This window comes from Pleuronectes platessa, chromosome 10 (genome assembly GCF_947347685.1).
Source record: "Pleuronectes platessa chromosome 10, fPlePla1.1, whole genome shotgun sequence".
NCBI classification, from domain to species: Eukaryota; Metazoa; Chordata; class Actinopteri; order Pleuronectiformes; family Pleuronectidae; genus Pleuronectes; species Pleuronectes platessa.
In genome coordinates this window covers 9,207,718-9,218,860 of record NC_070635.1, presented here as the reverse complement: position 1 = coordinate 9,218,860, position 11,143 = coordinate 9,207,718, and the positions used below count along the sequence as shown (strand labels likewise).

Here is an 11,143-nt window from a genome sequence, read left to right as displayed (position 1 = left end):
CTCTCTCCCTCTGTCCTATCTCTCCCCCCTCTCTCCCCTTCACACTGTATCTCATTCTACAGCATTGTTAGGGTCACAGATCCCGCCCACACGAGGCGCTGATTGGACGGAGGCCCTGTTGAGATATTCACTCAGACACCTTGCTCTGGGCTGTGATTGGACCAAGCCGGTGTAGTTATGTAAATGAGCACCTGGTGGCGCCTGCCGGCCGAGCCGCGGAGCCCCTGGACCGAGGGAAGGAGCAACACACAGCCGGGGATCGGGCTCAATGAGCGGTCACGAGCGGAGGGAACACAACGGAGACCGCACCGCCTCTTTTACTTTTTAGTTTTGTTCTCTCTTTGTCGTGAAGTTGTCTCCCGTGGGGGTGACGCGACGTGTCAGTGCGCGTTCACCCACCGGGAGAAACGGCTCCGGAGCGTCCCGGTTGTTTTCCTGAGTTCTGACACAAGTCGCACGCAGCTGCTCCGGAGCTCAGGTTGGATTATTCAGTGGTTCGGGGCAGAGACGCAGCTTCACCGAGGAGTCTGCCCCGCTGTCAGAGCGCACTTCTCCGGGTCTTTTAGGTGAGTACCGACTAACTCCTCCAAATCCTGCTTTACGCGCACTTTACGCGCACTTTACGCATTAGAACCCAGTTTATAATGATAATAATATTGTAGCGGATAGAGTATTTCCCGCTGTCTGTGTGTGTCAGTATGTGTGTGTGTGTGTGTGTGTGTGTGTGTGTGTGTGTGTGTGTGTGTGTGTGTGTGTGTGTGTGTGTGTGTGTGTGTGTGTGTGTGTGTGTGTGTGTGTGTGTGTGTGTGTGTGTGTGTGTGTGTGTGTCTCTCTTTGTGGTTTGGCGTCAATGAGTCTCGGTGTGAGGCGGCCACGGCAGCTCAGGACGGTGGCCACGGGCAGTTGGTTAGAGCATATGAGGTGTAACGTTGCGCCCTGGGTCTCTGCCTGTTTGTGTGTGTGTGCGCGTGTGTGTCTGTGTCTGCGTGGCTGAAATACTCTGACAGTGTACATCATAGTCGCGTCCTGTTGCAAACCGTGCAGTCCAACATCTCTCTAAATGTGGGTCCTTGGCAGCAGAGAAAACATTATTCTGAGCCCCGATGGGGGCAATGACTAATGCTATCACAATGTTTATATCCACCTCAATGGACTTTTGATTTCTTCCATCATTTGCAAATCTTCCCCCACAGACCCTCACACTGTTACTGGTCGTCACCAGTCATTCCCCTCCCTCACAGCCTCTTAAACGCTTTCTGCCCCAGCCCCACGTCGCACCTCATTCACCAAACCTCACAAGTTCAACAAGAGTAATTCCTCTCTGCGTGTGGAGCTTTCAAACCGCAGCAGGCCTGATGTGTGCCTCAGTAAAAAAGTCTAATGTGTAGGTTGAGCTCCTCACATCCAGGTGGTCCATGGCCATCGCACCCGCCATTAACCCCCTTCGACCTCTCCCAGCACCACAGGTGACTTCCAGTGGGACCATCAACTCTGGTTTCATTCACCTCTGGCCTTGTACATGCGGCGGTTGCTCCTTTGTGGAGTGAATCAATCACCGTGAACCAACCTGAGCGTGGCGAAGTGGCAGCGGCGGCCTGGCACTGGAGGAGAGAACATGTCAGACTCTTGTGGTTTAGCCGCCTGAAGGTTTGGACTTTGAACAGGATGTTTACATTTTGTGTTTTCATGAGCCAGAAGAGCAGGGAGGTGAGAGGGACTCGTTTAGTGTTATAGATGATTACTGCAGAAATCAATGGAAAGTTGTGCTCAACGTGCACATTCCAGCTCGGTGCGTCTTTATTTGTGTATGATGGAATGAGAGAGGTGAACATCGGGGGTGTGACTGCGTTCGTTTCTGTTGCCAGCTTGTTCCTGTGTGTTTGTGCATGCAGCAAGGACTTAGACCAGGCCTGATGGAGGAATCAACCATGGGCTTCAGTGGGTGTGCAGTGCACCGGGCAGTCACTTGTCCCATCTAATGTTGGTAGTTTGTTATCCGGGGGGGGGACTGAGCAGGCAGTCCCGAGGAGGGGTAGCATTGTTAGACCTTCGGGAGGAGGTGGGGGGGTTGGTGTGGCTCCGAGTTCTATTTGCCAAAAGATAGAGAGGCTGTAAAAGGCCACTTTATCCTCTCGTCGCCCCTCCTCCCTCTTCATTCTGTAGCAAAGGCTTCAAGTGAGAAGGAGCGCTGAGTGTTGGTGTACAGTCCCTCACGGCGAGCACAGGTCGGCTGGAGCCACGTCTAATGGGCATCTGGCTGCTAATTCTCCCAGAGCATCCCACGAGAGCCGTTGGCCCGACAGAGCTGCTTTTTATCAGCAGCGCAGCCCAGCAGTCCAGTGGAGTTGGAATATTTTAAAAACTTGCATATACAAATGATGTGAGTATAATTGTAAATGCACCCACCAGGGGAATTGTTTTAGGCAAAATTGATTTGCCTTTGTCAAAGCACGGTTAGAAGAAAGTGCCTATAATTGCGTCATATAGGATTTGAGGAGAAGTAGGGAGAGAGGACAGTGATTGGTCTGACAACTTTGATGGAATCACTGTTGTTAACTCCACCAAGAGAGTTATGATGTGCATTTGTTTATTTGTTTATGTGCAAGATTGCGGGGAAAAAACTACTGGAAGGATTACCATGAAACTTTGTGGAAAGTTGTGGTACGGATCAGGGGAAGAACTCAGGATCAGGGGGCAGATCCAGGATTTTTATATCACTGTCATTGACATCGGAGATAGGATGTTTCCCGGGTAATAATTCACATATCTCAATTAAAATATCTAGGGGGACTATTATCTGTGTGAGGAATCAGGTGAGGGTCTGTTGGGCTTTGGCAGAGGTGCCATTCTAGTTGGTTTTGTTGGTCTTAAGAGAATTTTAAGAATAATCTCCAAAAGTCTTGGGAGATTTTGTGTTATTTCTGTTGTTTGGTGATTGAAAACACACAGATGTCTCCCTGTGTGCCAGCGTACACCCACACAGGAGCAGGATTTGGTGTCGACGGTGGGAACGCTGGTTTGTATAGACTAGATGATCATTGACGTCAGTCTGCTGTGCTCTATCTGGCTCATTGTTTTGGTGGGAGTCGGTGCTTTATGCCAGTCTGTGTGGGTTTCAGGTCGTTGACTTTGCTGAAAAGACTCTAAACAGGTGGAGAAGAATAGAAATCTAAAGGCAAATCTGGCACAATGACTGGATTGCATGTTTTGCACAGATGCCCTGCTCTTTATAGCAATGTGGCTAATGTGGCTAGTAAACCGCATGAAAGAGTTCAATGATGCTTTTGGTGTTTTAAATCCAAAAGGACTGTTTCCTCTTATAACAATCGTGTGTTCGGCAGCAACTCTGCTCAACTCTGTGTCTGGTCGTAATTGGCTCCCGACAGACTGAGCGGGAACCTCGAGGTGGAAGAATTCATTTAAGCATTTTGAGACAACACGGTGCCTCCTCTCGCTATGGCCCTCATCTGATGGGAAATGAAACCGATTGAAAGCAGCCCTCCACTGTTCACCCTGTTCTGCTAAACCAGTTCCCACCTCATGTCTAGACAACTCATCTTTTTAATTGCATTTGGCGTTATTTGTGGTCACACGCAGAGCGAGCCCGACGCAACTGCCTGAGAAACAAACTCATCGTCTTATGGGCGGTGACACTTCAAAGCGGGATCCATGGTGTTCTCGGGCATTAGTTGTCAGTGAGTTCTCAAATCTCTCATTTAGATTTCTTGCCTATGAATCTCCAAAGTTCGTCCATCTTTCAGATCACCCCTCCCCTCTCCCCCGGCCTGCCTTCACTGCCCTGTCCCTCCATCTCACCCTGACATCCAGCATAGCTTTCATCCCCTAATTGATCACATCTGACTGTGATCACGCATTTTCTCCTTCTTCATCTCCTATCACCCCATTCCCTTTGAAGCAGCACTAGATGTTTCATTTATCCTCCTCCTCCTCGTCCTCCTCCCTCCTTCCTCTGCTCATCCATATCCTCACCCTCCCTTTTCTGTTATCGTCCCTGTGAGTGTCCTCATTTATTTGCTTTTCCCGTCGTGGTTGCCTCGGACAGATAGCAATGTTGTTTTGTGAATGTAAGCACACTGGGGTGATACTGCTGCTGAGGTCTCTTCAAATCCACTCTCTCATCAATGTATCGCTTAAAAACCTGCAAATGTCAAAAAATGATAGACAGCTTTTTTCAGGTGCTATTACATATATAATCTAATACATTATCCATCAAGATGTTCCAAAAATGTACAAATTGGCCTAATTTAGATTTTCTTAACTGTTAGTAAAAAGTTTTTAATAATAATAATAAGATTCTTATCACAAAACTGACAGACAGACAGTTTTTGTCATTATTATTCCAGTTATTCCACGCCTACATTACCCACAATGCAACCAAAAGTTTATTTGGAGATTCTGTATTTTATGCAAGTAGTGATTAGAGCAGCGTAGATGAGGAGCTGGCTACAGATATCTTGTAATCTCTTTCTATCTCCACACCTCCATGTCATTTTTCAGACTTTGCACAGCTCCCCCTGGAGCCAGAAAAAGCTTGATGCAACTTTTTCCTCCTTTTCCATTAGTGCTTTCCCCCAAGTTCCTTTTAAACAGGCTTTAAAATCAGTGAAATCCCCCTTTAGAACCCTACAATGCTGAATTAATGATCCAGTTAGGAAAGACCATGCTTCTGTACAAGTGCAGAATCCTGTGAGCTGAAACCAGCTGTCAATCATATCATGTTGCCTCGCACGTCCTGCCAACAACTGGCAGTTGAAGTTATCGCTTCTGGAAAAATAAGATGAACCTTATGAAAGCTGGAAACTCTGACAACTTTAAAAGCCAGTGTGCTCTCTGCTCTCTCCCGCCCTCTCTCTGTCTTTCCTTCTTTAGTTTCTTTTTTCATCCCGGTTCAATTCTTCTCACTGTGGTGGTGTTTTTCGCCTAAGCTGCCACTTGCCAGCACACACCGTGCCTCTCGTGGCCCAGTACACGAGTAATGATAACTACTGGCCTCTGGCAGAGTAGGTGCTTTTGAAACCTTGTTTGAACATGGAAGAAAATTGTGTTGCATGTCAAAGGTTACCTACTTCTTTAATATTCAGATGATGAATCGAAGTTTACCGACGTCCACGTTGAGTGGGCCGAACCTGTCTCCCTCTAAGGAGTCGAGTGAGGCACATGTGTGGCTGTGTGATGTGTAATTTAGTTATCTTAGTTGGGGATTTAGTAAAGCCCCGGCCTTATATTAATCAGTTCATTTATCAGCTTGGATCATAATTTGCTTTTCCGAGATTGTGTTTTTTTGTTTGCTCACCGCAATAGCTAAACATCAAACTGCTGCGAAAAGATTTTCTCTCTGCTCGGCTGTCATTCATCATGAGAAGAAGGCGTCTGTTAGAAGGCTGCGTTAGGTCAGACTGTTTTCACACTTTTACTCAAAATGCTGAGTCTCGCTGAACTCATTCCTGTTTGACCTGTTCTCTCTGGTGTACCGTTTCACTTCGGGCGATCCCTCCCTCTTTCCCTCTATCCCTCTTTCAATTCTCTCCATTTCAATAACTCCTCCCCGGATGATTAATTCTTGCCCTCCTGTGGGAAAGGAATTGCATTTGTCCCATCCTCATGAGTCTCTTCATTCAAATACTGGAGGGATTTTTCCTCGAAACATTGCGTATTCCGAATTTCTGTCTGTGTCTCTGTCTTTGGTCGTTTTCTCTCTGCCCATTGTGAGAGTAGCACTGTGCTGTCACATGCCTCTCCTTCATCCCCTCACCTCATCCTCCGCTCTGCCTCTTACTTGTCCTCTGACAAGTGCCATTGAGTCAGTGCAAATTGAGTTCAGGAAAGTGGGGTGCAGTTTGCCATCACACCAGAGCCCTAAAACGGCCTCGGTGTCAAACTAGAACCAGGGATCCACATAGCAAGCTCTGCAGCCAAGCTCTCATATCAACATGCTAATGCTACCACACACCTGCTAGATTCTCATTATGATCTTCACACTCGCGCTTCAGCTAAGGTCAAATTCAGGACTAATCTTCGCTCAGTGCAGCGGTGAAGCAGATAAATTGGGTTCACGTACTTACTCTCACCAGAAAGTGAAATGGCACTCCTCTCATTCTAGTTGAATTATAGTGAGAGAAAAAAGAGCTGAAGACAGTTTTAACTGCATGTGCTGGCATGTATGAAGCTTCAGGCCCTGAGAACCAAATCCGTGTTACAGTTTCTGTCAGTCAAAACGGTTTTCCAGTTTCCCACAAGACACGATAACGGAGGCTTCACTTGTGTTTTTCCTGGGCGTGCACAGAGAGAGAGAGGACTCGACTTTCTGATTTACACGATGCGGCTCATAAACAACGGACTTCATGTCAATCAAATCGATCGCCAGAGGTGCTAACAGTTCTAAACTCGCTGTTCTTTGTCATATCTCAGCTTTCATGTTTGCTGAATCGCGTGATTTTTAATGCTAAATAAAACGTGAATTCAAAAATACTTCTTATAGGTTTTTGCTCGAACGCCACATACCATACCTTTCTTGCGAAATCCACTTGTTGGGCACTCAAAGATATAAAAGCTTCACACTTTCTGCTTCTATCCAGAAATTAAGCTAAAATATACGAACTCTGCCCTCTTGGCCTCAAGACGTCTGTAACAAATTCAAAACAAACTTACTAGATACACAAACATTTGACAACTACCTAAAATTACAGGAACTATGGCATGTATTTTTACTTTTTAGTTTGGCACATGTATCATCTGCTAAAATTGAGGAGGCAGGGTTCATGATCCAAACTGCTGCCAGCAACAAAGGGACGAAAAAGACGCATTGGCTTCACTTTTGGGGCGTTGTCCTGTCGTCTATCTTAATATTACAGTCTATGGTAATGAAACTCGAGTCTGGAGAGCATGTTCCTGCAAAGTACAAACTAGGCACACTAGCCTGTCTCTTACTTTACAGAAAAATCCCTCAGCCATTTCTCTTAAAACGCATTCATGACAATTTACTACATATCGTTTACCATGACCTGACAGGCAACTTGAGGGGACCACCCTGAAGGACATCAGCCTACTATTTGATGTTATTGCTTATAAAACGGATTATTTTTTGGCATTTCTAAGTTGCTTTTTATAAGAAGGACTCTGGTCTTTGTGTGTGTACGTGTGTGTGTGTGCACTCAGCTGAGAGGTTCTGTCCTGCTGAGTAGAAAACAGAGAGCCGTCCTCAGTGTTCTTAGCAAATAAGCTGATGACAAAACAGAACAGGAATTTCATTGATTAAACAGACAGGAGACATCTTCATTAGACGGCCGAGAGCTGAAAACTAGGGTGGCAGGAATTTGAGTAACAGTCTTCGGCTTTGTGTGGAACAAAGAGAGTGTTCAGTACCTGCTCCCTGACGATAGGTGTGCAGTTCATCACTAGAGAAGAAGAGCCAGAGGAACGACGTCTCTGACAAGCTTTCTAATGAAGATAAAAAAATCAGACCCTCCCAGTTGTTTTCTTTTCTAAGGTTCTTTTTACTCCATATCCTTGTGGAAATAGCTGCATAACAGCAACAGGCATAATAATAATGACTATAATAATAACCATTACTAATATAAAAGAATGAGCCAATGATTAAAATACTGATGTAGATCACCATGCCAACCACAGGCGTAGAAGTACACAGGACAGCCGTACTGAACAGTATCTACAAACTGCTCACCTCCCTGTTGTTGGTTTGGTTTCCCCCTGTGTGTTTGAAGGAACTGTGGACTTGGACACATGGAGATTTTGTACATTATACAAAATGTTATGTTTGTTTAATCTAGTTTAAATGTGTGTACACTAAGGCTCATTTGTGCTTAAAATTAGATGCGTATACGGAAACGTACGGGATCGTTGTCATTTCATCCGTAATTATGCTCTTCAACTGAAAACATATGGATACAAACGAAACAGAATAAATGAAGCATTATCAGTGGAAATTGTGGTGGTGGGGGGGTAGTCGTCAGTAGTTCAAGGGACGACCGTAGGACACGAGGAAGAAACTTCAAACTTTTTAAGGAGACACTAGAAACTACAGGCATCTATGATACTTTGCGTGGGCAGAGGGGCAAACAGCTGATTTTGTCTCTTTCAGTCACCAGTGAATGTTTTGCTTGAACAATCACACCAACGTACAGGACGCATGGAGAAATGAGGGAAGTGATGGTAACATCGTTTGAAACTCACGTATTTCATCAAATCACAAATCAAACCCTTATTATTTAAAATTCCTCAGTGTTTCTCAACCACTGCCACTTAAACACAAAACTAATCCGATAGAAGAAATGATGTCTCTGTCTACAAGCTCGGGCTAATTCTTAGTCTCTACACTTTCAAAGAGTCTCATGTGGCTGCCGTTGATGAAGGCATTCTTCACTTGCCAGAGCAGCTTGTGGTAATCAGTCCCCATTTGTCTCTGTCCACCATGAGCATATGCTGAGCAGCGCTGCCTCTGGAGTGGACCGAGGGGCCAAGTGGATCTGCTTCCATGTATCCACGAGAAAGAGGAAAGAAGTTTCCCCCTTATAAGGGATGATTGATTTCTGCTCAGTGTAGCCGAGCACTAACTGTGTTACATTAGTTTTCACCTGTTTTTACACAGCCCTAGAGCCTCAGCTCTGCTAAACTACCGCCGGTGATAGCTCATGAATTAGTTTTGTTATGAGCTGTGTTGCTCTGCTGCCCGAATGAGTCTGTGCCACTGGGAAGGTTTGCTTTGAATTGTTTTTTTTGTGTGTGTGAGAGCTGAGCTGTCTTAATGAGTCATTTCATGTTTCCCACAAGTCTTCCAGGAAACGTGTTTTAATTTTTACAGTCCTCTCACCGTGTTCCTTCTTCATGATTCACCGCCTCCTGAAGTCATCCTTCTGTCTGATGCTGCACTTTCTCCTTCTCTGGCGGCTGCTGTTTAATTTGTTTTTCTGACTCGGCCACTATTCCTGTCGTCTCCATCAGCTCTCGGTCCCTCGTTTAAGTGACTCATCCATCCTTCCCCTCTGCTTCCTCCTCCTGTGGTAAAACTCAGTAAAATCAGATTCCACAGATGTGAGTGGCTCTTCCTGGTTAAGATGAATATTATGACGCACAGTTATTCAATGTGATGACCAGTGTGTGATCAGCACGATGACCAACAGAGGAGCATGGCACCAGACTTCACCCACTGTTACTTCAAGCTGTATTCAGACCGGCACTGATCTTTGGACATTTATCATAAATGTCAGCATTAGTCAGTTGCCTTGGAAATCTTTCATGATCTTTTCCTACTGGCCCCATAGTTAAATGTCCAAGTGACCCCACATGAGAAAGCAGAAGGAAAATGTTTGGAAAAGCTTGTGCACATGTTGATGATGTAAAACTGACAAAAACAAAAGAATAAAAATATCTCAGGATTAAGAAAGATGCATAGAAGATGTGGATTAAAATTTCAATTTAGAAAGACAACGAGATTCGAGAGTTTTTGGTGATAAAGGCCGACGCTGGTGTCATTGTGCTGTAACACAAAAATGTAATTTCCACAGCATTAGTTATATGTGATGTTCTGCCTCCCTCGTGCTCTAACCAGACCCCCCCCCCCCCCTTCACCTGAATGTTCAAGAATATGTCTTGATATGTACATTTCTAAACAACGGCAGAGGTAATAATTAGAAGTACCCTGTTTGTACTTTCAGTTTTAGAGCGGATTTCTCAAGCTTATCTCAAACCTCTTAGTTTCTTCACTGTAGCAGAGGGGGAGTGGCTGTGCTTTGTCCTTGCTGGGAGTAAAAGAAGTATCACACTGAGTGATATTTTAATATTTAACCAAACAAAGCTGAAGGCAATTATTTCAAGATGAGACCAAAGGAACCCCCTGAACAGATATTCTGCAGCCAAACAACTTATGCCTGGCCTCGGAGTGCGTCTCCAGTAAAAACAAGGAAACAGTGGCCCCGCAGAGACGAGCAATTCACTCCCACTGCCTCCCAGTCGCACAGAAACAAGCCTGTGTGTAGCCATCGCATGACCTTGTTTCCCACCCTTCAAAGTGCGGGGAGGGTTGAAGATTAGTTTGAGCTTCCTTCTCTCCAGGACACAGAGGGTGGCGGTGCGTGTTACCTCACCACCGTCCTCACACACTGATGGAAATCCAAAACAAAGAGCTCACTACTCCCGTCTCCCCTGCGGCCATTAGTCACGTCCAACAGATGCAGCGTGGTACTTCATATCGGGCCATGATTGGGGACTGAACACGTGATCTGTGTTTGGATCAAGAAAGCTTAGAGAGAAAATCATATTTATTATTACAGTATTATTCTCTTGCTTATTATCTTTGTTCAATTGTGTCAGTTTCTCTGTACTATTTGCTCATGGGGCATGGCTCAAGTTTCAGACTGATATCTTAACATTTACTGGATGAGCCAAAACCAGGGGTGTCAGCTGCCCTGTAAAATAAGCTGGGCCTGGGGGAGGGGGGGAGCTGGGTTTATCCAATGTTGATTTTAATATTCGGCCCCTAGCTGCTTGTTATTTTATTAATTAAATTAAAAGTATTAGGGTTAGGGCTATTTTGTTCCCTAATTAAGAGAAGACCATCCAATTCAACCAGGCACCCCATAAGATTAATGATTACTTCACGTCTGCAGGCTGGACACTAAACAATGTCACAAATACTTTAAATGTAAAACATATAACTTCAACTTTAGTGGAGAATACCTCTGTAACAGAGCTAGAATACTTCATCTGGATGGAGCTCATTTTTATTTGAAAACTTTAGAGAATGAGTGTGAATGTCGCACAGAGCTGTCATCAACAGTTCATTTTTAAATGAGCTGCTGAGAATCTCAGGATTCAGTTTGTTTTGCTAAACCCAAACTCGGCAAACATTGGCTGTGAATGAAAGCTCTGCAGCTCTGTTGTGTCTTGGCTGCGGATAATGTAACTATGAGAGAGAAACATGTCTAAACACTGATGGTGATTTATTACCTCTCATAAGTTTCAAGCCTCTTCAAGCCTGTTGTTCACTCTGCTCTGACAGACTGGAATTCACGGTCAGGAATCCTCAAGAAAACCTTTTCTTTAAGTTTAGATGTGCTTTGGAAAAATGTTCGGTGGTGATGTAACGCATACGTTTAATGAGCTAAAA

At 45.0% G+C, this 11,143-nt stretch overlaps 1 protein-coding gene across 4 annotated transcripts in view; it reads left to right on the top strand.

Moving 5' to 3' along the window:
* Nucleotides 1–220: 220 nt before the first annotated feature.
* Nucleotides 221–11,143, top strand: part of ddr1 (discoidin domain receptor tyrosine kinase 1) — a 47,291-nt gene continuing 36,368 nt past the window's right edge. For 3 of the 4 annotated variants that reach the window (XM_053432807.1, XM_053432808.1, XM_053432806.1), the window contains exon 1: nt 2,172–2,380. In XM_053432807.1, coding sequence (XP_053288782.1) covers nt 2,376–2,380 — 5 coding nt within the window. In that variant the 5' untranslated portion in view covers nt 2,172–2,375. Of the gene's footprint in view, nt 567–2,171; nt 2,381–11,143 lie in introns of those variants that run through there. The other variant, XM_053432810.1, reaches the window with a different exon arrangement.